We start from the raw sequence: 27,002 nt of genomic DNA, 5'->3' as shown, positions 1-27,002 counted from the left end.
TAAAGTTTCTAATCTAAATTGTTTCAAAATGAAATTGATTGATTTTCCACAGTGCTGTTTTCCTGTGAGTGGAGAAACTGTTCACTGCCTTTTATGAGCAATTTTTAAATGTTAGAGGCTGCAGTCGACTTGTTTTTGGATAGTAGTTAGAAGCTAAAATCATGATGTAATTATAATTACCATTTGATAGCCTTACTACTACACTAGCTGTTGTATTGTCTCACCGGTTCTTTATCTTTCCTACCTGAGAGAAGTATGCCAAAAAACAGAAGACATCAGGAAATATGTTGTTCAACAGCATTTAAATTCTGAATAACTTATAATGTTCTTCTTAAAATTTATTACAAAACGAATGATAGTATTGGCTGTAAAACAACCATAGAAACACACTCTCTAATGAAATAGCTTACCCTCATGGCCCATGTGAGACTGGTGACCTGTCAAGCGTTCCCTGCCATCGCCCTAAGTCAGGCCACAAAATGCTGCTGCCAGAGTCTGACAGGAAGCCTACAAGATAGATCATTTTCTCCCATATAGCTTGTTTTTTTATTGGCTCCCTGTAAATCCAGAATTAGTGTATCTGTCCTCTAACATATTAAAGTCCTAATAATTAAGCTCCAACTTTTCTTAAAGATTTCAGACTTGTGGTTACCAGAGTTTCAAGAAGTTTCAGTTTGATCTGAACCAAAACTATGGCGCTCTGACAAGAATGGAGGTCTCAACTGGAGGAGCAGACGCCCCATAAATAGGGACTGACAGTCCCTGCCAAATTGGTCATGGGTTGGCTCAACACCAACCCACGCCAGCATTTGCTACATGTTGTTCTAAAAAAAGGGTTCAAATGAATAACAATCAAAAAAGGGTGGTCTTGGTCCAGATCAAACTGACAATGGTTCTGTTTGTTTCTAGTGTGAAAACAAGAATCTGATCTAAAAATAAACCAATGTTGACTACTGGGAGATGCAGTCCACATGAGTAATGATGATGGGATGATTCTATGACACGGGGTCTTATGTTAACTGGTGTAAACTTGAACCTGCATCCAGAGTAAAATTAACAAGCTTGGGAAAAACTTAGAACATTCTATAGGGACAACCTGGAGCAAAAAAAAAAAAATGCACAGTGTGCAGAAAGAGAATTCTGTTAAGTAGACTTGTATGAGGTATGTAGTTGTATGTAGTGAACCTGAGCTTTTAAGAAGGACACAATGACCTCTAGAAGTATCTGCAGTCCAAGTTCCTTCAGAAACACTGTCTGAAATGCTTTTAACACTGGGACAGAACAGAGCTAAAATGGCTTGACAGATATTCAAACTGACAACACCAGTTTTTCAGCTGAATTAAAATTCAAATATTATCTGTAACCAGTAACGTGTCAAATGTTTTCAGTTGTGTATTTATGAACATTTGTCACTTTTTTTTTTTTTTTAAAAAAGCTATTTTTTGGCCTTTTTGTCTTTATTGGATAGGTGCAGTGGAGACAGACAGGAAAGGAGGGAGAAGTGTTTGGGAAAGACATGCAACAAAGGGCCGTGGGTGGGAATCGAACCCAGGCGGCCATGCTGGGGAACAGCCTCTGTACATGGGTCGCCCCCTTAACCCATTGAGCTATCTGGGTGCCTGACATTCTCACTTTGAGGTAGTATCTGTGAACAGTACCACAGACCTTCCAACCATTGTTGGTTCAGGGAAAACCCTGTGAACTTGACAACTTCCAAAATAGTAGAGATCAATTTCAATGCTAGTAGCTTAGCGATTCCACAGTACAGGAGAAAAGGGGTGCCATTCTGGTGACACTCTTTGACACAAGACACAAGAACAGTGCTCTGGATGAAAGGTCTCTTGTTCGTTCTCTGACCAAAGCGCCTTTCAGATATGGGAGACGAACATTGCTGGCTTAAAGTGACGGAATTCTATTCAATTCAGGCATAGGCGACTTTTCCGTTATTTTTCTTATGGCTCCATTTCACAGTGGTGAGAAAAGCCATGGTACGTAGGTGATATTTGTCATTCACATGAGACTAGTCAATACACAAGTGATTTATAATTCAAATTATATTAATACAAAACTAATACAAAACCAACAATAAAAGCACTCAGAGATCGCAGTACTCCTCCAGCTGCTTGGCCTTTGTATCACTTCTGACAGATGAAATCTTAATAAAAATGACTTACGCTGAGCACAGGCGTGTGTTAGCATGTGTATGTTATGATACCGAATCGCATGACCCGCGGGGGGTGGGAATTGATGGACTCGGAAAACACCCCCACAATTTAATCAATTATTCCTTGTTCACTGGATGAATTTGGACAAATATTGGTGCTGAAATGTGGAAAATCTTTCCTTCAATAATTTCATAAAACTCAAAGTACCACTGCCAGTGTGTCTGTCTGTTAATGTGGCAGTTCAGATGAGGCTGGGAGAAATTAGACATTACATAACATTATTAGAAATGGAATTCCAGGTCAGACTTATACGATTGCTGGCATGACTTCTACGGAAACCTGACTAAGGTGCACATTCAGACGCAAAGTTGACAGTAAACTGCCGTCAGATTAAACAAAACAGAGTGCACGTCTGAAAGGGGCTTAATATACAAAGATACACTTGACAATTTAAAACAAAAACCTCAAGTAAATTGAGCCTTCACTGATTACTGCAAATCAATACAAAATTATTCAGACTTATCACCTGAAACATTTCTACCCTTATGGAGTCGTCTCTTCTTCAACGGGGTCACTGAATGTTTTGATGAGGTTGAAAATGGTGAATTGTACGCTGTGGCCTTTGCAGTTACCAGATGATCACTTTACAGAGACTTTGGACCCACATGTTGGATAGCACTTCCATAACGAAACATTGAATGAGGGGTTGTCATTTAGAAAAATGGGATTACACCGTTTCCATTTCATTTGAGAGTCTTGTAATTCAAGGTTAGGCACACTGAGCTGTTCTGGCTGCGTGTGGATGCCTACAACCTTATGAAGACATTTAATGTTGCTTTTTGTCACCATCTGTGTCCAGCATCGTGCATTGTCATCAAAGCTAAAAAGTAAGTGCTTCTGGCAAGCACTTCTAAAGGGCTTCAGCCTAAACCCTGAACTTTTTATACATTTTCCTTACACTCAGTCCAACTAATTGCATGAAAGTCAAGCTCTATGTCTTCTCAGTTGCACTAAACTTGGTCTCTAGACTTTAGCCATTCAATAGTAGATTCTCTAAGTCATTTATTACTTCGCCAAGGAACGCGCGGAGTTAAGTGACAATCGGCGTACATTTGTCTGTCTGTTAGTAATGTTACTCAAAAACGGACAAACAGATTTGAGTGAAATTTTCAGGGAAGGTCAGAAATGACACAAGGACCAAGTGATTAGATTTAGGCAGTGATGCACTTATAGTCTGGATCCACGGATTGGTTAAAGATTTCTGTATCATTGTCAGATAATGGCACGACGTCACAAGTGAACACTATGTCAGCTGCCTGCTGACGATCACATGATTTGGATCCGACTACAAATCCACCGCTGAGGCCTTATCAGGACTTTTCCATCAGAAATGATCCAAGGAAATGTGGGGGTTCCCGCCGCCCACTACATATTTAGGTCACATGATTCGGTATCATAACGTACACATGCATAACACACACCTGTGCTCAGGTCATTTTGTTTGTGGGTGCATCTATATTAAATGGACACATTTTATGGTTTATTCATTTATAAAAATGAACTAGCGATTTGGCGAAAATTCGGAACAAGCGTGACTAAAAATTTGAGTTTTTCTGGCAGCCATTTAATCTGTCTGCTGCTGCTACCACCGACTAGAAACATTTACCTGTAGCCTGAGCTGCGTTCTTTCTTTTCCATCTGAGCTAAATTAGATGTAGTTAGCTAAGGTTAGCTAAAGCTAATCAGCACCTTACTGTAAAGTGCTACGACGTGGCATATGTTGCTAATTGACGCTAGCTAGCTTTTAAGAAGTAAACAGGGTTGACATATGCTATGCCATTGTGTTCAAGGTGTAGTGAGTGATATTTATTGCTGTAATACAATGCTGTTGCTACTAACGGTCCAAACCATATCATCTTCAGAATGAAATCATGGGAATGCCTAATAAAAAGCCGACATTAAGACACATGGGAGTGACTGATCAATGAGTCAGTTGATTAAAGAGGATGATTGGCTATGGAGTAAGAAAAAAAATAGGAGAAGAGGTAAGGCGCTGTAGACCAGGGAGGGAATTAAGTAAAAAAAAAGGCTAACAAAACGATAAAAGAGTGGGAGATGAGGGGAAATAAAGGAAATTTAGGAGAACAGGATTGCAGAGAGCACAAAAGGAGAAGAAGAGACAAGAGATATGTCATAAGAGGAGAGGATAAAGGCATTAAAGGGAAGATAATCACAGCCATATACAGTTTTGACCAGACATTTTTCTTGCAGTGTTTATTTTTGCTCTATTATGATCTCCATGGTTTTACTGTTTGTCCAGAACAGTTCTTGCATTCATATCATACTGTAACTATACAGTAAATTATATGTTAAACATCAGCAATGCTAGTCAACTTCAATGGCAATTTCAGACTGATGAAGGATAAAATATACTATGACATGCTTGTTTGTGTTGTTCCTATAATGGATAATATGTAATATTATCTATGGACTACAGCTAAAAATTAAAAAATGGCTATGCACATAACAAATAACTTGCATTCATCAGTGTCATCCTAAGTAATGTTTTTGTGACTTGCAGTTGTATTGTTTGCATTTATTTTTGATTACTGTGACAGCAGGTGATGCCAGGTGGAAGTAAGATTCGTGATTCTGTTTCATTTGGTTATTTTTTGGTTCAGTTTTCCTGGTTTGTTTACTTTATAGAACAGACTCTGGTTTGTTGTTTTGGCCAGTGTCCATCCCAAGATCAAGGATCAACTCCATGTGTCTGGAAAAGAATTTAAAATTGTGTAAATGAATGTAAAAATCCAATTTATTGCATTTTGTGGCTGCTAGGTGGGTTACCTGATGGACACATTTCATGATGTATCGGCCACCTCTAGTTTTGTCTTCTAGTTTTTCTTGGAGTGTAGGGAAAATAAGGAGAAGAGTATTTTCTTTGGGTAATTTTTGACAATTTTGAATTATCAATTTTGTGACCCCGCCTTCTTAGGAAAAAAATTAAAAGTTCAAAAAAGTTTGTGTTAAATCAGTGGTGTCCAACATGAGACCTGCGGGCCAAAAGCGGCCCTCCAGAGGGTCCAATCCGGCCCTCAAAGTGTAAAAATTCCAGAGAAGACATTAACTGCAGATTGTAGATTAGTAAAACTATAAATTTAAAATCATTTCTAGACCATGACAAGTTGTTTGGATCATAAAGTAAAATACCAGATTGTTCATTGTTCTTTGTCGTTTTTGTGTCTCATTTTTGAAATATTTTGTCTTGTTTTGTTGTTTTTGTCTCTTTTTGTCTGACTTTTGTTCCATGTTTTCGTCGTTTTGTGTTTCCTTTTCATCTCACTTGTGTTTTTTTTGTCTCTTTTTGTCGTTTTGTGTTTTGCTTTAGTCGTTGTTTGTGTATCGTTTGTGTCATTTTGTGTTTTTTCTGTCTGGCTTGTGTTGTCTCCTTTTTAGTCATTTTGTTTCACACTTTTGTCATTTTTGGTCTTGTTTGTGACTTGTTTTTGTCGTTTGTCCATTTTTTGTCACATTTTAACATTTCCTCTCATTTTTTGTTTTGTTTTACGTTGTTTGTCTCATTTGTCATATTTTGTCTTATTTTTGTTTTGTTCTTTTGTGGTGACTTGTTGTTTTGATCATAAAGTAAAATCATTCAGTTACTAAATGCTTGGTGCCTTTATAGAAACACTGTGATCTGGAAGTTGTAATGTGGAAATGGTAAACTGAGGCATATTACTGTTGAAATTGAATTTATTTTTTTTTTCAGAAATTTTAGGTTGTTCACAACATTTTGTAAAACAATAGTTCATTAATGTGAACATTTTCAGAATGGACTCTTTTGCACTACAAACAAGGGAAAAAACTGTCATTATTTATAGGTCATTATGCTGTGACTTTACTAGTTCGGCCTACTGGAGATCAAATTGGGCTGAATGTGGAACCTGGAGTAGAATGAGTTTGACACACCTGGTTTAGATTGTCCACTGAGCAAAGCCTAGATTATAAGATTGTGAACAAAACAGGGGGTGCTGCTAGAATATCTCGGCTCTATCTGCAGTTCATTCGTCAAAGTTAAACTTCACTTTCACTTTCTGGCTATGAAAACATTTCACAAATAAAAATCAGTGCCGGTCTTATGTATGTGAAACAAAGCAATGTGGTTTTGAAACAATATCCGTGTGTCTGAGTGAGTTAACATCAATAGAATAAGACCGACATATTCACAAATTAAGATGCATAAACATGTAAAGATTTCTACTTTACTGAAGAGGAAGTTTGCCATTGAAGCTGCTCTGCACCACCATGATATGAATCCAGCTGTTCTCGGAGCTGCTGTTTGATGGTATGAATTGGCACCAATTAAGAGTTTGTCGTCGAAACATTGTCTATGACTGTGAGGTGGGGACAGTTTTAGCCATCAATCATCTCTCTCCTACCCGTGTTAGATCTTGACGCTCTCAACGCCGTAAACGTTGTAGCCCTCTTTATAGGTAGTGTAGTTTGGCTGGTGGCTGGGGGACAGCAGGTTGAAGTTGGGGGCATGTTGAGGAGAAGACAGAGTGTGTGTGTAGTTTCCTGTATGCTGGGGTGATGACAAGGTGTTGGTTGCCACCTAATAACAAAAATAAAGTCATCGTTATTGCTATACTAATTCCTCCATGGAACAATGACTCTTCAGCTGCGTGACCGAGATGATTACTAGTTCAAGTCACAAACAGTTTGAGCACTCGTAACACCAGTAGTAGATAACTGCAGAACAAAACAAAATGTCTGTACATTACAGAAGGAGTGAAAGAGAAAGAAAATAACCTTTCAAGGTCTGGCTATGCAAGAAGATTTGGTAAAAATGGAATTACTTTGTCACTGTAAATAGCAATGGCATGGTGTGCTACTGATAATACAATAAAAAGAGGACAGTTACACAGTGAATACAGAGAAAAATCTGTCAAAAAAACAATTATGGAAATTATGTTTGTTGTTATGTAAGTATTACTATTTTTATTGTAGTAGTTTTTGCCACCTAGGATCTTCTTATCTTTATTTTAATTTTTTTTTTTTTGTTTGTTTGTTTTCAGTCTGGACCAGTTTGTCATTTCAGCTTTTGCCCCTGATAATATAGCTCCCATAATCATGAGGGCACAAAAAATACTCAGCAACAAAAATGTAATAATTCTTGGACAATACAGATAGACCCAGAAAGCTATAAGTTGTAATTAGAACCTGAAATTTGAAACATCAACTGCAAAGGCCAAGAAGAAAAACAGTAACTTTAAATTCCAATGTAAGACATTATGTTACAGATGCTAATAATAACATTAAAACTACTTCTGTGCTTTATTTCCATTTCTAATGTAACTGCCATGTTCATAATTATTCATGAAATTGTTTCAGATTTTGAGTAAATGCAGCTTCAATACTGTTCCAAATGTTTCTGGTAATTATTGCCATGTTTGTAGCATTGCAGTAGAGGAGGTCCTCGGTTTATGACGTCCTCGACTTACGTCGTTTCGCCGTTACGTCGGAACTGATTCAGTGGAACTAGTTTGCAAGCGGAGAGACGAATACGTTGTCAACAGCGCTACAAGACGCTATATAGTGCTTTATTTACATTTGCCATCACATTGGATTATGCTACATTTGCTAACTTCATGATGGCTCCCAAGTGTAAGTCAGACTCTTGTTGTGTCAGTGTGAGCTAATGACTGTTTGTTGTTACTGTAGTTGTACAGATAATGTAAACTGATCGACATCATGACGCACCTAACGGCTTTGTTTACAGTTTCACCAGAGTTCTGACTTACGGCGAAAATTGACTTACGTCGCACCGTAGGAAAAGAACTCCGATGTAAGTCGAGGACTCCTGTATACTCTAAACCAAGAACATATGATGCAGTAGGTCTCTAATCCTGACTAAAACCAAAGAGATTCGTGAATTTGCTGTTAGAATCCATCAGTGAGAGAGTTGCACAATGAGGCTTCCTGCTTTGAGTGTCCTTAAACACTGACCAAGAAGGACTCCACTTCTCCAAGACAAACACACAAAACCCTTTGCACAACCTCCCCTGGACAAAAAGAAAGCTTTTGATCATCATTTCTGTGTTCTGATGACACAACAATGGAGCTGTTTGGACACAGAGACGTGGCTTTTTTTTGACGAAAGAAAAGCGAAGGATTCAAGCCGCAAAACACAATTAAGCATGGATTGAGAGGCATTTGCAAACTTTACTAAATGGTTTTGGTAAACATAACATTAAGGACTGGAAAGTTATCAGAAGCCCCTAACTTACTTTAAGTTTATCATCTTTAACCCTTTGATGCGCAACACAGGTCAAAAGATACCCATACTCCACTGAATAACGGTCACTTTTGACCCATGTTGCACATCAAAGGGTTAATGGAAAACCGCTAAAAGTTCACAAGATCTCGTGCTTATGAAGATGAAAGTAAAAGCTGATACAGTCCATTATCATCTACATCTACAGTCCTGTCTTATGCAATCCATAATAAATAATGCTACATTCTTACATTATTTGGGCGACAATAACAATTTAAAGGGAATTGCATTTTTAATTTTAACTTACATACATGCAAAAGAAACTCATGTTAAATATCAAATATCACTATATGATGGACAGCTGATGTGTTTAAATATGGCAAAATGTTAATTATGCACTGGTGGGTAAATAAAACAAACAAAAAAACTTACAAAAACAGTATCCCTAAGGAATCAGGAAACCAAGAGCATCACTAATTCCAGCTTTAAGAGATGGTGCACATTGGGACCACAAGGACACTCTTAAATCTTGGCGTATATAGAATAGCATAATGTTGGCATTCTGAGTTTTAAAGCTTTAAAAAAGACAGAAGACCAAACAGTAATGTAGCGTACTAAGGAGCAGAACATTCCAGAGCAACACACAAAGACCCAAAGACCCTCTCCCAAAGCTGTATATTTGGTAAGACACCATTTCAGGAGACAGCTGACCCAAAATTCACCTCCAAATGGAACATCTGCTGATCAGATGTTTACTACTAAGACCACTCACAGCACTTTCAGACAATAGGATGCCTCCTACCTCCACTAGAATCTGATAAGGATCATAAAGTGTCAACTGTGAGGAAAACCACACTTCTGCAGGGTGGGCATTCTGACCTTCTGATCTCCCTAACTAAACACAAGAACTTTCTACACAGGAATGAATAGAACAGTTTAAATCAGAACATTAAAGAAATGCATCATAATCGAAATGATGATCTGGACTCTCTGATACCAGGTTGATCAGGACCAGTATAGAAGAAGAACACATCAAATCTGAAGTGTTTGTGGAAGATGCACATGTAGAAAACAAACACCTCCTCTCTTTCCGTCACAGACCACAGCCATAAAAGACACAGAGAGACTTTTTACTCGAAGAATATATTCTCCCTATGTCTTCTTTTTCATATTCTTAGTGAATGTATGTGCTTTTGTGTTTAACCATGTTATAAGTTTACTTCAATGTAGCCTAAAGTCTACAATTTGTAAGTTTATTCTTATTTTTACATCTTTTATTATTATCTCAGGAACTATATGAGAAAACATATTGTGTTCAATGTCATTTTAATCATGTATTCGGTGTTATTTCAGATCTGTGATCATCATAAATATTGAAACAATTGGAATTCTACTTTTAAGAAATTAACTAAAAATAAGTTCTGAAGGTATTTGGCCTCTGACCTCTCCTGGACAGTGAAGCTCAACACCACGCCTGAGGAGGAACACATCCATGATTGGTTAGATGCTGATTTGCATTTGGCTCCAAAGTTTTCTATATAGAGGAAAGTAACTGGAATGCAACTTGGCTTTGTTTTAGCTTTTCTTTGGGTTTTTTCTTGAGTTTTTGTTTTTGACCTTCAGAATGTAACTTGGGCTTTTAGAAAAATTCAACCTGGGCTTGTAAGAATGGGCTTGTAACAAAGGATCTTAGAAAAATTGACTCTTAGAAGAATGCAACCGGACTTAAGAATTACTTAAGAACTACAACAGCGCAAATATTTTCTTGATAACTATGAGCTTTGACTCTGTTTTTACTGTGGCACACTTTGCAATGCAAACCTGCCAAAGTTCCTTCTTGTCTCTGCGTTCCTGAACCATCTCATCCAGCAGATCATCATAGCTTTACATCCTGCAGCGGCTACGCAAGGATCACTTTCCTTCTGCTAAACGGGTGAATTTACAAAATTACAATTTGTTTTCCAATTCCAAATTCTAAATTCATCACCTTTTCTACCAACTGTTTCCAGTGACGATCACAGTTCACTAGTTTATCTGCATTTATTCATTCATTTATTCACTGTCTGTTGTTGTTATGTCATTGTTGTTTATTGTTTGTTTGTAGAATTAGTTAATGAATGTTTGTATAATTATCATCAGTTCTACCGTGTATTTCCTTGTTTTGGGAACTGGAGGTCAATGAAATCAGAGTTCATGATTTCATAATGAGACTGATCAACTTCATTTAATCAAAGTGTCTTGAGACTTAGCCTAAATTAATGTTTTCTCAGGCAAGCTGAGGATGGTGCCCCTAAATTAACAAGTGCAATTTTAATCATAAAGTGCAGTTTCTACCATTTCTACACGTTCCGCTACATCATTAGGTGGTAAAATTTCAATAACTGACAAAATTCCTTTTGCAGTTAGATTACACCAAAGTAATGCACACTACCATTAACAATAAGCTCATTGTTGAGGTTTTAGGGTGGCATTGTACTGGATGACAACACAGAGTCTGTGTTTTAAAATTCTCCCCACAGATTATATTTGCATATTCATATTTCATTGTCAAATGTTATATTTGCCATGTGCACAAAACCTACAAAATAATAATTCAGTCCAAATCACTGGAGCTCTGACCAACTGTAAATGTTTGCCGCTTGATAAGGATACAGCAAGAAAAAACGCAGAGCTTTGCCCTGCTGACCAAAGTTGTCAAACAAGCTCGAGGACAGTAGTAAATAGTTAGCTTGTCTTTTGTTTTCCCTGTGAAAGACATCCAGCAAAGGTCCCTAATCTTACAGCATGAAGTCAACATGAACAGCCCAAGAGAAATAAGCCTTCACCCGTACCAGCTCGGATGTGGTTGGACATGGACTACTGGCTTCAGAGAATACCATTCAAACAGCAAGCCCATGGACAGAGGATACAAGCTACGTACGTGGGAACTATGGACGAGCAGAAGACCAAACCCACACTGTCTGAGAGGAAGCTGGCAGCCCAGTGATCAAACAACAACAGAAGGAAGCTACTGTCACAGCTGAAACTGGAAAGGCTTAAACAGAATGAAAACACGACTGAGGCAACAGCACAGCGCTCTGGTCATGACAACACAAGGACAGGCCCTCAGCGCTAGAGGCAGAACCCAAAAACAGGTTGTACAAAGACATCACTGAAACAGTCCAGCACACAGTAGCAGGGTGGAAGATGCCCACTGGGACAGAATACACTGTAAGCCACAACCAAATGACCAAATTATATCTATACCAGGGTAGAAGAACAACACAGCTAAGATCCCTGAGGACCGTCTGTCAAAAAACAACCACAGAGACAGAAAACAATCCCAGAAAGATGCAACGTGGTCACAAAGAGACGTAAATGGGCCGCAAAGAGACAAAAACAACCATATAGAGACATATAATGGCACACAGAGACAACAAACAACACAGAAAGACATAAAATGATCACGAGACTCAAAATGACCACAAAGAGACCAAAAACAACCGCAGACACAGGACAACCACAGGGAGAAGCAGGATAACCCCAAAGATACAAAGAGCAACCCCATAGAGACAAAAAACAATCCCAGAAAAACATAAAATGGCCACAAAGAGAAAAAGAACAACCACCTAGACACAACAAACAACCTCAGAATTTCGTAAAATAGCCACAAAAAGACACAAAATGGCTGCAGAGTGACAAAAAACAACCACAGAGACAAAAAACAACCCCAGAAAGACGCAACAGGGCCACAATGAGACACAAAACAGCTGCAAAGTGACAAAAAAAAGCACAGAGATAAAAAACAGCCCGAGAAATATGGAAAATGGCCACAAAGACAGACAAAATGGGGAGTTCAGGTAAATGGGTTCTGTAAAGCACCTGTAATTGGCGTTACATAAATAAATTGAATTGATTTGAAGAAGGACCATGAGAAAACTGAGAAGTACCAAGGACTTAGAGGGAGTGAGTATAAGTAAATATAAAGATGAAGCTAAAAAAAATGGCATTTCAATGTTAAACTAACACTCAACAGTGTCAAAACGTAGCATCTACACTCTGCCATACCATCCCTAATCTTAGACAAATGAACATACAATATACATCACATTAAGATTTTCTGAATCAAACATTCAAGATGCATAGTGAGTTAAAATGAAAACTAGTTTTAAAACATACAACGTACCTTCATTTTCTTGGCCTCGGCCCGGCTCTTGTAGCAGAACTCTACCAGCGCCACCATCATGGCCAGACCCAGACCTCCCACTAGGATGTAGAAGACTCCTGCTACATTACTAAGAGACAGAGCGCTGGTCTTCTCCTGGTACACACCAACACACAAAGGAAAAAACAGGCAAGTCACCCCAAGAAAGAGATTAGTGCGCTTATCTAATTATAAAATTGGCAAACTGTCAGTCAAACATTTCTATTTAGCAGCTTCAAACAGAACTATCCTTTCATTAACTCATCATAAATACATAGAAGAGCTTTCGACTAGACGGCACAGAGCTACAAACACATTGAAAACATTCTTGCCTTTCATCAGTGTCTGTGTGTAAGTCAGTGGGTACCTGTGTGTGATCAAAGACATACAAACAGGGAGAATGACATACTAAAAGTCTACTGAGTTCTCTGTCTGTTCCATCTGTGAGGCAGGAGGTCGTCCAGAGTGGTCATTTCAGAACAGCTGAGAACATTTTTACAGCTTTAGACGTAGTCACAGATAAACAAAAGGCACTTTTGTTCTACTAAAGCATTGACATAGGAAAGTCTTAGAGCATTATTAAACATTTTTTAATACCTACCTACTAGAGTCTTCTGTTTTTTTGGTTCATTGTGGTTTAACTTGTACAGACTGGCACCCAACAGAGAAGCAGTGCTGTGCATGGGGTATTAGAAGTTCTCTATTCTCACTATTGTTGTCATCTAGGTTTGCTGGCAGGCAGTTTTTACACAGTGATGTACAAGGGAGCTGGATAACCATATATCTGTACTCATGACTCAGTCGCACAGCCTGCTGTCTACACTACATTAAAATGACAGTTCCTCCATGAAGTCGCGATCCCAACAATTCACGTGAATTCAACCAATCTCTGAATTCTACAGGACCTTGCAATTTTGTCCAATCACCGCAACTTTTCTGCAATTTTGTCTCGCCTCCCATGAGTTCCACCAATCACAGCAGTCCAACTGTAATGCACATACGTCATCGAATTCACTTCCTGATTCTGGTCTGAAGATGCAGATGTCCCATTCTAATGTCTCTCATTTACCAACAAAAATTATAGCTAAAGACGTGAAAAACAATTCCCTGATGTTCTTCACCAAAGCGGAGCTAAACTGTTTTACACCCCGAGCAATACTGTTGTGGAATACAAACTGAACAATCTAGTATTTTACCTTATGATCAACACGACAAGAAAACAACAAAAACAAAACAAAATACGACACAAATGAGAAACAAAATGACTAAAAGAGACACAAAATGACAACGATGAGGAACAAAATGAAAAAAATGAGGAACACAATGACACAAATGAGACACAAAATGACAAAAACACATAAAATGACAAAAATGAGGAACAAAATGATGAAAACAAGACATAAAATGACAAAAATATGGAATAAAATGACAGAAATGAAACACAAAATGATTTTAAAAAACACAAAAGTCAGACAAAAAACAACAAAAACAAGACAAAATATTCAAAAAAATAGAAACAAAGTGAGACAAAAGACACAAACTCAACAAAAAACGACAAAAACGAAAAACAAAACAACAAAAAAATGGACAAATTAACAAATATCATTGACTGACAAACACGTTTCAATCAGTAAAAATATTAGGAGAACAGCTGAAAGGTCCAAAGATGATTCATTCAATAGTAAATGATCATTTAGTGCCTTAAATCTACCAACCACTTCCTGTTTAACCAATATCTGGCTCCTGCTAATTTCCCACCGTGGTGTGCCAGCTTGTGGAAATGGTTTGTAGTTAAATAATTAGTTTAGGAACAAATATTGTTAATTCAAATGTTAAACAAGTTCTAAAAGCTGAAAGAAATGCAACTTTTTTAGCAACTGTCACTGTCCCCCACAATGTCACAGCACCAAATAGGCTTAAAACATCACAATTTACATCACGATTTTTTAGAAAAGCTGCCACGAATTCAGGCATTTTAGGGACGCAACAATCTGGAAAAACACCCATGAAATCCTGGAGGGACTGGCATAACAGTATTGCAACAGTATCAGTACGGACAGGGCTTCATCTCCAAAGTCTAATGTCCTGTCATCTGTTTTTTAACGTGTGTGCTCGGTTCTGCTCTGCCTACATGTAAATTTAAGCTCTATTCTCTTGAAACAGCACAGATTTGCAAACAAATGACAAATGTGACGTGCACATTTTTTTATTCTGGTGACTTCAGCCAGGCAAACACTTTAGCAGTTTTGCTTTTTAACAGTACATGATGTTCAAGTGACAACAGATCCCTACAAAGTAAATCCGTTAAAACTATAAAATGTAAAATAACTGACTGCATAAGTATTTACCCCTTTTAAAATGAGTCCTCATTCAACACAAGGGCAGCTCACCGGAGCGTGCTGAATGTGTCTCAATAATGATAGTATAAAGATTTTTGTATCTGGAAGTTCCAGTCTCTGGTGAATCAGTATTCCTGGATAAAACTACACCATGAAGACTAAAGAACACCAAGAAGCTCTGTAGAAAGGTTAGTAAAAGGCATCAGCTCAGAGATGGACACAAGAAAATGTCCAAGTCACTAGATATCATTTGGAGAAGTTGAATCAGTTATTAAACTGAAGGAATATGGGACATGTGTAAACTTGCCGAGAGCAGGCCATCCTCAAAAACAGAGTGAAAGTGCAAGAAAGAGACGCATGAGGGAGGCCACAAAGACAGTAGATCTCCTTTGAACGAATCACAAGCTTCAGACAATAGAGATGATGCTGTTGCCTTGGTTTCTCATCAGTTAAAGCTTTATGGAAGCAAGGCAAAGAGAAAGCCACTGTGTACAAAGCTCATATTATATCTCGACGAGAAGTTGCCACACTCTGAAACTCTGAAGTCATATGGACTTTATAAAGTTCTTTAGTTTGATGGAACGCTTCCCTGCTGGTAAAGAGGGTAAAATGGAGGACAACATGATGTCATATAGTTCCTGTCTCCAAGACCAGGAGCCCCAGGGAGCCAAACCACTTCAGACCTGTAGCCCTCACTTCTCATCTGATGAAGACGATGGAGAGGATCATTCTCAGGAACCTACGTCCCCAGGTGAGCCCCAATCTGGACCCACTGCAGTTTGCTTACCAACCGAACATTGGAGTGGATGACGCAGTTGTCTACCTGCTGCACAGATCGCTGACTCACCTGGAGGACACCGGCAGCACTGTGAGGGTCATGTTCTTTGACTTCTCCAGTGCTTTCAACACAACTGTGTGTCTGATATGGTAGTCAGCAGCATGGGGGCCCCACAGGGGACAGTGCTCTCTCCCTTTCTCTTCACCCTGTACACATCGGACTTCCACTACAACTCTGGGAGCTGTCACCTCCAGAAATTCTCTGATGATACAGCCAGTGTTGGGTGTCTGATGGGGACGAGCTGGAGTACAGGACAGTCATCTCTGACTTTGTCGACTGGTGTGAGCAAAACCATCTGCAGCTCAACGCCAGTAAGACGAAAGAGATGACCATCCACTTCTGCAGGAGGATGACACCTCAGCCTGCACCGGTGAACATCCAGGGTATGGACACTGAGATAGTGACTCATACAAATACCTGGGTGTTCACCTCAACAACAAACTGGACTGGTCACACAACACAGAGGTCCTGTACAAGAAGGGCCAAAGTCGTCTCCACCTGCTGAGGAGACTGAGGTCCTTTGGAGTGTGCAGGACTCTGCTCCGGACATTCTATGACTGTGTGGTAGCGTCTGCTGTTTTCTATGCAGTGGTCTGCTGGGGAGCGGGGAGCTCTGAAAGGGACAGAAAGAGACTGAAGAGACTGGTCAGGAGGACCGGTTCTGTGCTGGACTGTTCCCTGGACTCCACAGAGGAGGATGTTGGCAAAGCTCACATCCATCAGGGACAACCCCTCTCACCCACTGCATGACACTGTGAAGTCTCTAAGTAGCTTTTTCAGCAGCAGACTGAGACACCCAATCTGCAAGAAGGAGCGCTATCGCAAGTCATTCATTCCATCTGCTATAAGACTTTATAACATCAGCATCACTGGCTGATGTTAACATCAAACTGGATTCTATCACATCATGTTTCACCACATAATCTGCACAGTTCCTGCACCATTTGAATGTTTCTGTACTTTACATCATTCCTTAAGCCACTTTTCCATCCTACACTCTTGAACTTACTGTGAATATTATCATGCTTATAATTATATTGTTGTCTATTGTTGTTTATTGTGTTACACACGGGAAATTTCCCCGGACACGGGGGAGTAATAAAGGATTATCTTATCTTATCTTAATTACCAGAGAAGTTTTCTTTTCCAGCAAGACAATAACCCAAAGCAAACAGCCATAGCTACGATTAAGTAGTTGAAAGACAACAAGCAGAATGTTATTGAGTAACTGAATCAGAGACCAGAGTATAATTCAATTGGTAATTTGTGGCTGGACTTAAAAAAGGCTTTTCACTCACAATCTCAATGCAACCTGACAGAGCTTGAGCAGTTTTGCAAAGATGAATAGGTTAAAATTGCAGTCCACAAAGACTCAACACTGTGATGACAACCAGAGGTCCATCCATCCATTCATCTGAGGTTGGGTCGTGGAGGCAGCAGACGAAGCAGGTCATTCCAGATGTCCCTACCCCCCGCGACGCTTTCCAGCTCTTCCAGGGGAATCCCGAGGCATTCCCAGGCAAGATGAGATACATAATCCCTCCAGGGGATTCTGGTTCTACCCCGGGGTCTCCTCCCAGGTGGACGTGTTCAGAAAACCTCCAAAGGAAGTCTCCCTGGAGGATCTGAATCAGATGTCCAAACCACCTCCACTGGTTCCTTTAGAGGTGAAAGATCAGCAGCTCTACTCTGAGCTCCCTCCAGATGTCTGATCTTCTCACCTTATCTCTAAGCCAGCCTATGGAGAAAGCTCATTTTGGCTACTTTTATCAGCAATCTCGTCTTCCAGTCACTACCCAGAGCTCATGACCATAGGCGAGGGTTGGAATGTAGATGGATGGTAAATCGATAGCTTCGCCTTGTGACTCAGCTCCCTCTTCACCACGATGGTTCAATACAACGTCCGCATTACTGCTGATACCACACCAATTCACCCGTCCATCTCATTCTCCATTTTCCCATCACTCATGAACAAGATCCCAAGATACTTGAACTCCTTCGCTTGGTGCTGCTTTCCTGGCCAGAGGTGCATCTATTAAATACTGAGTTGAAGGGGGTGGAAACTTATGAAGTCATTTATTTTATGTTTTGCATTTTTAAATCAGCTGACATTACTTTGTAGAAACATGCTTCAAGCTTTCCTAATAGGACTTGTCAGAAAGTCTTATAAAAAAAAGGCAAATTAAATTGGTCATTATTCAGTGTTAAAAAGCAATAAAGGGGAAAATCGTCCAAGGGTGGTGAGCCCTTTTGATAGGCACAACATCAGGCCCCGATCTGACCGACTGTCAAACATATCCAGAATATGGATACAAACTATGCTTGCCCTACTCAGACATGTTCCCGCTGTGAAGAATTAACGTAACACAAATGACCTCGACATATGAGTGTTTCTTACGTAAAAATATTCAGAACGGCTCACATCTGTTTTCCTACACTCATGCAGATTTGGAGTATGTTTGATGACTGTGCCATTCATCAGCAGGTACAGAAAATTAAAGGTTTCTTCTTCATGGCAGCCACAAAAATACAGTTTCAGAACATCATCACCAACTATAAGTGGCATGTTTACTTGCTCCATGTAAATTTCTGTCTGTCCTAATAAAGCTCTTCCTTAATCTGACAGGACATTTTATGACAGATGTTTCACCCCGTCTGGATGCTCTTTGAACTACTTTCAACTATAAATGGCACTGTCAAGTCACTTAAAACCGGACATCTGCACAATCTGGCAAATTCTGGCAGAGATGGCCAAACTGTGAAGGGTGTCTGAGACTCTGTGTCTCTAACCTGCTATCACATGATTTCTTTTATCTATTTAATTTTATACACAGCCGAAGCTCTTCCATTCTCTCTTGCTCTCTTCTAATAGTTTTTCTTCTAACTCCCTGTCAGTGCAACTGGATGGATGACCGCCATGCTGTATGGTTTGCCCTCTTATTGTTAGGATGACAAGCTTGGGGGTTCAAGGAGTAAGTGGGAAAGTACCACCATATCAAGTGCCAATGAGATGAATAAATGAACAGATCTAATGAGATCTAATCTCATGAGATCTAATAATGAACATGCTGCCTCTGCATCCCCTCAAAGAGGTCAGCTCCCTCTGGTGTAGGTGCAGACTTTGGTGAAAGCATTGACTTCCATGTCTAAACCATTGGAAATGAGGATAAAAGCAACCAAAAAAAACAAACATAAAATAAAAAAATGGTCCAGCCTTAGCATACCAAGTCATCTAAAGGTCTTTTGGCACTTTTCCATTAGCAGCTACTCAGCTCGACTCTATTCGGTTTGAGAGGTTTTCCATCAGGACGTAGTTCCTGGTATCAGCAACAATTTCAGTACCTATTCGGCCGGGGTTCCCAGAGAGCTGAGTCGATCCAATAGTGTGATGTCTAAAGAGTACAGACCACTGATTGGACAGGGAGTGATGACACACCAGAACTGTACCGTGGACGAATGAAGAGGTCGAGACTTTTTTGTCTTTTGTGGCGGAGGGACGGTGCGACTCACAATGAGAAAGTTTATTAGGTCTCAGAGTGGATGGTCATCTATGGATACAACAGGACAATGAAGCAGTGTCTGGAGAAGCTGAAGAAGCTCCAAAGTGACTATCGGTCCATCAAGGACCACATCGGCCAGAGTGGGTCAAACCGGAGGTGCTGGAAGTGGTTTAGCCAAATGGACGGCATTTACGGCACCGACCGGCGATCAACGGGAGGAAGAGTGACCTCAGCTCCACCACTGGATTATTGGAGACCATGTTGGAGGACAGAGAGAGTTTTGTGACTCCACCCACAACGAGGTGGTACTCAATTGGAATGGAAAACCACCTAAACCGAGTCCAATCGAGTTGAGTAGGTGTTAGCGGAAAAGCGCCTAAAATGTACTGCCACTGTTGTCCTTTTTGCTATCCCATCACCAGTTTTGTGTATTACTTTGTGATTGTTGTGAACACATTTCCTTCTCCTACTTTACCTGGAGAAATGACTCTGTCCAAACACGGTTTCAGACAGACATACATACATACAGACAGACAGACAGACAGGCGTACTTAAGTGTTTAAACACTTTAAACATACAGACTGACAGACGACAAAACAAACAAGTTCATGTTACAGTTGTACTGTCCTCAGAACACCACATGGTTTCCTTGTCTGCATTATGCTTTTAAACATTGTTGGACCTGTGTATGTCCTAGACATTACAAACAGCTGCAGTGACCATGCTGTGCAAGCTTACCGTGCATGTTAAATGTGCGAACAGATATTGTGTTTCATTGACCCACAGACATAAAACTAACCTTATTGGTGGAGTCCTTGAAGCCACACTCTCCTTTATCGTACCACCACTTGTTTTTCATCTTGTCTAGCGTCCCTTGCTCATTCAGTTTCAATACGGCAAGGTTTACTGGCACTCTTCAATGGGAATAACATAAATAACATCATCAATGTTATCTTATGTTATTAATGAGGCAGCGGTTCTCATACTCTGGTCAAGCCACCAAGACAGGCCCTTTAAGAACTCTCTATTGTCAGGAACCTCATCTGCCATTAAGGGTTCATATCAAGCTTTACAATATATTGACACGTTACTTTCAAATTAAGGATTGCGCAGTATTTATCATATAGGGGAGATTTTCAGAGCAATTACTTAGCAAATATGATATTGCAAATCATTGTCAAATGCTAAATACTACTATTGTACATATTATTATAGCCCCCAAGAGGTCTGCAGTAATTCTGTAGACTGTTTACTATCACTGAGATTAATTAGGCAAAGCTGTTTCACGTAAAGTCTTGTCTTATCAAGGTCATCCTGTCTGGTTTCTGAGACAGAGGCTGAGAGGTGCTGCAGCGAAAAGCCTTTCTGCTGTTTCAGTAACAGTGCTCCTCCAGGGTAAGAGCCGCAGATAAGAAGAGTTTGGACGGGTCTCACAAACTCTTCATCGACAGCTCTTCTTCACTGTTGCTGCCATCTGGTGTGAGGTCACCTGAACCTAATCTGGTCCTTGAGTCTGTCCTTACCTGACCTCAACCAAACAGGGTGCAACATATCTGCAGAAGAAGCAGTACAGACTACGATGCTACCTGTCGGTGGTGCTCATCAGCTAACGCAAAATCTAGTGTCTAGTATCCGTATATAACATCTATGAGTTTTTATTTTCTTCCTAGAATTAATGATGAATAACACTAAATGCACTACTGGCATTTGTACTCACATGTGGCATTGCAGCTGTACTGCTTCTTAGCATCTTTTACATTTCATAACCATGTTACCTTGTGTGTTCTAGTGTGTGTGTGTGTATGTGTGTATGTGTGTGTGTGTGTGTGTGTGTGTGTGCTTGGGTGTGCATTAACCTTGCTCTCCCCTCCACCGCTGCCGCATTCTCCCTTGTCATACCACCACTTGTTTTTCAGTTTGTCCAGCAGCCCCTGCTCGTTCAACTTTAACACCGCCAGGTTCACCGCATTTCTACATGAACACAGTGGCTGTTAGCGGTTCAGTTGTTGTCGTCGCCAGTCCTCCTGCTGGCATGCATGCTAGCAACATGTACTCTTAACTCTTAGCATAACTCATAGTATAACATTTTTACAGAAAATACACCATTTCTCCCAGAAATTGTTGCAGTTACAAATGAAGAGTTCATTTGCAAAATCAGATAACTCCGTTTTGATAAATTTTCAGAAAACTTATTTTTATTGTTTACTTGAGATAATATGAATGAAACTAAAGTTGAGTGGATTTGACTCAGTAGAAAAATACAAGACAAAATAGAGAAGAAATAAATTATTAGCGTTATTATTATCTCAAGTAAACAATAAAAAATAATTTTTCTGAAAACGGAGTTACCTGTTTTTGCAAATGAACTCTTCAAATGTTGTTGGTATACACGTGTTTATTTCAAAGATCTAAACGTGCTTATACAACTATTTTAGTAAATTATGGTATATTAAATAAACAGGATATACATAATTTCAGACTATTTCTAATGATTAAATATCAATTTATGCTGCATAGTCTTGGTATAGACTCTATGATTATACATTTTAATGGTCCATTTAATTTCCACTTAATTTTATTCCTTGGGAGGGATTCTATTATTATTCTATATTTATTGAGTCAGTGACTATTCAGGAAACAGGAGGAACAATCCTTTGACCTCTGATTATTCCTCTGTAGTCTTGGCAGCGTAACAGAGGCAGGGAGAACATAGAACAGCTGAGACCGAACAGCCTTGGGCACTTTTTCATCCAATAGTAATATCATGTAAACAAGTAATGTGAAGATAACACAGTTTATAATAATTACATAATTATTTTAAAGGTCCCATATTGTGCCATTTTTTAGACCCTCCAGAAAAACGTGATTATGCGATCGCATGAATTCCTGCATTAATCACCAAAATGCCACTGATTATGCGGGGGTCAGTTATTTCCCAAAAGGCCGCATAATCCCCACAAAACAGCACATAATTCCCGCACGAATCTCACATTTCCACAAAAAAAAAGAGAAATATGCGGGTCCCGCTTGATTTCACAATTTCCGCATAAAATGAGAAAACTATAACCGATATAAATATAAATGGAGTTGTGAGTTTTTATGTGACGCCCGGCCTGACGTCATCAGTTCACGCATTCACACACACACACACTAGAAGCACGAGCTGATGCGGAGCGCGGCGCTCAGAGACGAAAAACAAGAACGGCGAATGCTCAAAGATCACATTTACCTACGAATATTTCAGCCAGAGACCGGGCAAAACAGTACCCAGATTTACTGCACGAAAGTGGGGGGAAACTTTTTTGCACCCCGTGCAGCATCGTTCTGGAGCACCGAAGAAAATCAACCGTGTTGCAGCACTTCTCCACGACTTCTTCAGGGAGTGTGCTGTGTGAGTATGCTGTGTGTGTGGTTGTGTGAGTGTGAGTGAAGGAGCGCACCGGGGTGTGTATGCGTGTGTGTGGTTAAACCCCAATTACAATTTCTTAAAAAATGAAGAGGAAAGTGTTTTAACTTCAGTAAGGGATGTGTGTGTTCTAGTAACAGGATGTAGGAGAAGAATCGCCTCTTTTCCCCAGTTCTTACATATTTCGCATCTTTTTGCATATTTCACAACTATTCGCATACTTAGCAACTTTCCGCAATTTCCCCGCATATAATGGCATAAAACCCCGCATATTTATTCGCATAATCAAGGATTTTAGCTCGCGGAATCAAGGATTTTAGCCTGCGTTTTTCTGGAGGGTCTAATTTTTAAACACGATTTCTCACATGCCTCCAGAATGTGGTGACAATGTCCAGATGAAAATGTCACAAAGATGGTTTAATTCACCATGAATGTATAAGTCCTGGTTTAAGCCCGGGTCAAAACGGGATGTTTCAGTGTCTGTAGCTTTAAATACAGCTGAGCTCCAGCTGTCCACGCCCCTTCAGGAAACACTCTGACCTTAGTAACCCTGTCAAATGCACTGTTGCAAAAACACAACATGATTTTTATATTTTAATTATTGTTTTCTATTATTTATATATTTCTATATATTATTATTGCTATTTTTTCTACATTTGGATATATATATGTAATTCTTTCTTTTTTATTTTTGTTGCCATTTTTTCTATATTTATATATATAATAAAACTGTTTTAGTTTGCTTTATTTTATTTAAATTTTTTTTGCACATTTTTTTCTATGTTTTGGTCTAACTGGGTTAATGCTGTTGATTAGTTCCTTCATGCAACTCTTTCCATCTTTGAGACGTCTCATGACATAAAAGTGAGAAACTGTGGGGGGGTCACAGGTCATTTTATAATCATGTTCCTCTAGCTAGGCTCATTAAAAATCACAGTTTCACCTGATTTTGTTTTTATCATGACAGGGTGTCAACGCATGTCTAGTGTAGAAAAATCCAAGGGCGTCAGTTTGTTTTTAAAAGTGGGGGGGTGGAGACCACAGCACTTTGAGAAAATGTCGAAGAACGGCGGCAAAATGCTACAAGCTGGACTCAAACTCACAACCACCACACCAAAGGCAGAGGTTTAAGCTGTAGAGCTATCCATACATACGGGTAGAGGGGTCTGTGGGCCGCTATAGTACTAATTCTCCCGGGCCGAAATTTTGCCCCTGCACGCCTCCGGTCAGAACTTCCACTTCGCACAGGCGCAAATTTAGCATCTGCGCATTTTTTTTTTTTAACCTCACGAAGGTGTGCTGCATGTCTGTGTAACTCTCGGCCGAGTGCGGATGGTGTGTTCAGGAGCGTCGGAATTTTCTAAACTGCTGAAAATAACTGGGTTTACAACGGCTTACATGTGAAGAATTTGAATGTGTTGGAGACAAAATGACCCCTGACAAAAAGTGGGGGGGACACATCCCCACCGTCCCCCCCTAAACTGACGCCTATGGAAAAATCCTTATTGGTTTGTAAAGCTGTGAGGGCATGTATTTAAGAAAAGTTACAAAGAAATGACAATGTATTTCTTACAGTTTTCATTTCACGCTTCTAAGTTTATAAAACATACAAATCACAATAAACATGTAGTTTCACTATATGGGACCTTTGGGCTTGAAAAGTTATCCGGTTTTATTTTCCACAAAGCTGTGTAACTTCCACTTCAGCAACTTCAAGAAGGCCTCTAATCTTTGTGCAAACAGACCCAGGGATTTCTTTTAAAGGGTATTCCTTTTGTTCCAGGATATTTTAGGCCTTTTAAAGAGGCTACAGTACTAGATTAGATAATAGAAATCTAGAAAAGGATAAGAGGCAATCCAGTAAGAGTATTTTAAGTAACAAGTAATGATGTGTTAATCATAACCCTCATGTATAATGTGGTGATTAGTGAAGAGTAATGCTTTTAAGACATCTAAGATATTCTTTATATTATTGGATTACTTGCAAATACTACATAATATCTGCACTTAGACACCATTGACTGAGAAATTGTTTTCATGTTTTGTCACGAGATTTGATACGATGATATTCATATGCCAATATGTGGTGAGTATTTGAAATTTTGTGTTGTTTTGTTCTTTTTATGTCTGTGTTTGTTACTCATTCTGAATGATGCCCACCAATGCAGCATGACAACACTGATATTCTGCTTTGATTGCAGTAGAGGCAAAAAAGAGATTAGTCTTAACAAGAGTGAGATCATGCTAGAGGCAGAGACACTGAGAAAGTGAAGAATTCCAACAGAATTTAGGTCTGAATGGAGGCTCATTAGGACTAAAAATTGAGAAAATTGAAAAATTGTCTCTGGTTCTACCATGACATATAAAACAACGACAGCTGTACAGTGGAACCATCAAACAGTTAGACTTAAAGTTCCATTAAGCGATATCTTTGGCATTGAAAATGATTTTCTTTTGATGCTAGCTAACCTCTTCTACCTCCTCTAAATTCACTGCTTCATTTCTCAAGTCCTCCTGGTTGAATTGCAGTTTTTAGGAGATAATGGTTAATGCTAACCCAACAGTCAGTCTTAGCTCTTAACCCTTTAAGGACACCTTCCAGTTAAGCTGCGTTAGGTATTCACACGACTGGATGACTGCTGATCATATCCACTTCAGGTTTTTACTCTAACTACTGTAGTGAATTTAAATGTCCTTCGAAAATGGACGACAAGATGTACCCTCTGGTGAGCGGGTAAATAAGGACCCCTGTTAGCTGATGAGCTTGCTAGCCAACAAATCATCTAGAAAATGTGCTGCTCAACGCACCTGAGTGTAGGACTGGTTCTTAAAACTCGCTTAATGCAGCTTTAACTGTTACTTTGACAGAAACGTATCACTGCATTCATCAGTAAAAACATTCTGCAGAAGAAGGTTATCTTTCAGAGTTGACAGCATCACACTAATAAAAGTGAGAGAAGGCAGGGCAGACAGAATTTGCAGGTGCTGAAAAGACACAGACACAAGAAACAAACTCAGTGAGTCAGCACACACAACCACAAGCACACTTCTGTCTGGATAAATCTAATTTCTACTAAGATGAAAAACTTTAGGCGAGTTCCTGTGTCACATATTCCACTGGACTGCCTTTGTACTGCAGCATATTTAGCTAAAAATTAAACCGTTGTTTGAGCTAAAGTGATGACGTTACGTGAACATGTAGCTCTACTGATCAGCTCTTAATGTTTGGGACAAGGGTTAGGTAGTACAAAAACCAAAAAAGATCCTATGTACTCCTGTCTACAGATTGCAATATATAAAGTCGGGAAAGAAACTTACGTCTTCAGTTGTGAAAAGATCTTCAGGTACATCCTGGGGTTTGCGTATAATTCCATTGTTACATTAGGCTCCACATTAGGTTGTACGGGTTTTAAATTCATAAAGACTATTTTAGGCTCAGTATTAACAATGGTAGTTAAAAAGGTAAAAGGTTGGTGTCACTTTATAATTCCCTTTTTGTTGCTTAATAGTTGATGGGTTCCCTACCCAGTCCAGCTAGAAGATCCTGATAATAATTCTAGTCTTGTTTTTTAACCCACTGAACCTCTAAAACTAATGGTGGGCTTGAAAGGCATGTTATTTTCTTTATAAATGTCCAAGTTTGACCATTTGTCAGAGCCTGAAGCTGTAAAAACGGAAAGAATTGGTAGCTTTCCCCCCTTCTGACTGTCTTTTAACTAATCATGCTGTTCCATCAGTCCGTTTTCAGGTATGGGAAACTGAATCAATCCTGAGCTTAAAATTGTCCAAAATTGGGAACACACAATCACTTTGTTGACTCAAGGTTACTTGAAATGTTCATGCGTTCAGCGTGCAATGAACTCAGTTCTAATTGGTTATTTTTTCTCAAGACAGGAAAAACTGTTTCGGATAAGTTGTGCCATATAGTTAGATTCAAAACGTGTCCATTAAAACCAAGCATGTGTGTGTTGTATGAGTTCACAGAACAGAATCTGCGAGGAAAAAACATTCTCATGATACAGCATCTGCTCCGTGGACACAAATATGATCCCACGAGAACATGACTACGCTGATCACTTGAAACTACTCAACATTCTCTCACCCTTACTCATCTGTCAAAATGACTTTAAGGATTTTGGAGGTGGGGACAGAGGCAGACAGTTCCACTCCTTTCATTGGTCAAGATGTACTTAGGTCTTGTACTTAAATAAAGGCAACAATATCACAGCCTGGCCAGAAAAGGTCTCCACCTCGATTTAATTTAGCAAATAGCTTAGAGCCTTCCATTGGATGA

General features: G+C 39.4%; 1 protein-coding gene across 4 annotated transcripts in view; it reads right to left on the bottom strand.

Moving 5' to 3' along the window:
- Nucleotides 1-6,569: 6,569 nt before the first annotated feature.
- LOC110968748 (glutamate receptor 2-like) overlaps nucleotides 6,570-27,002 on the bottom strand; it is a 72,957-nt gene continuing 52,524 nt past the window's right edge. The window contains exons 17-19 of one of the 4 annotated variants that reach the window (XM_051946440.1): nucleotides 20,102-20,216; nucleotides 12,608-12,742; nucleotides 6,570-6,780 (exon numbers count right to left, since the gene is read on the bottom strand). In XM_051946440.1, coding sequence (XP_051802400.1) covers nucleotides 6,610-6,780; nucleotides 12,608-12,742; nucleotides 20,102-20,216 — 421 coding nt within the window. In that variant the 3' untranslated portion in view covers nucleotides 6,570-6,609. Of the gene's footprint in view, nucleotides 6,781-12,607; nucleotides 12,743-20,068; nucleotides 20,217-21,158; nucleotides 21,274-27,002 lie in introns of those variants that run through there. The other 3 variants (XM_051946439.1, XR_007941186.1, XM_051946441.1) reach the window with 3 other exon arrangements.

Source organism: Acanthochromis polyacanthus, chromosome 3 (assembly GCF_021347895.1).
Source record: "Acanthochromis polyacanthus isolate Apoly-LR-REF ecotype Palm Island chromosome 3, KAUST_Apoly_ChrSc, whole genome shotgun sequence".
NCBI classification, from domain to species: Eukaryota; Metazoa; Chordata; class Actinopteri; family Pomacentridae; genus Acanthochromis; species Acanthochromis polyacanthus.
Note: the sequence above shows the minus strand (reverse complement) of the source record. Positions and strands in the feature narration are given on the sequence as shown.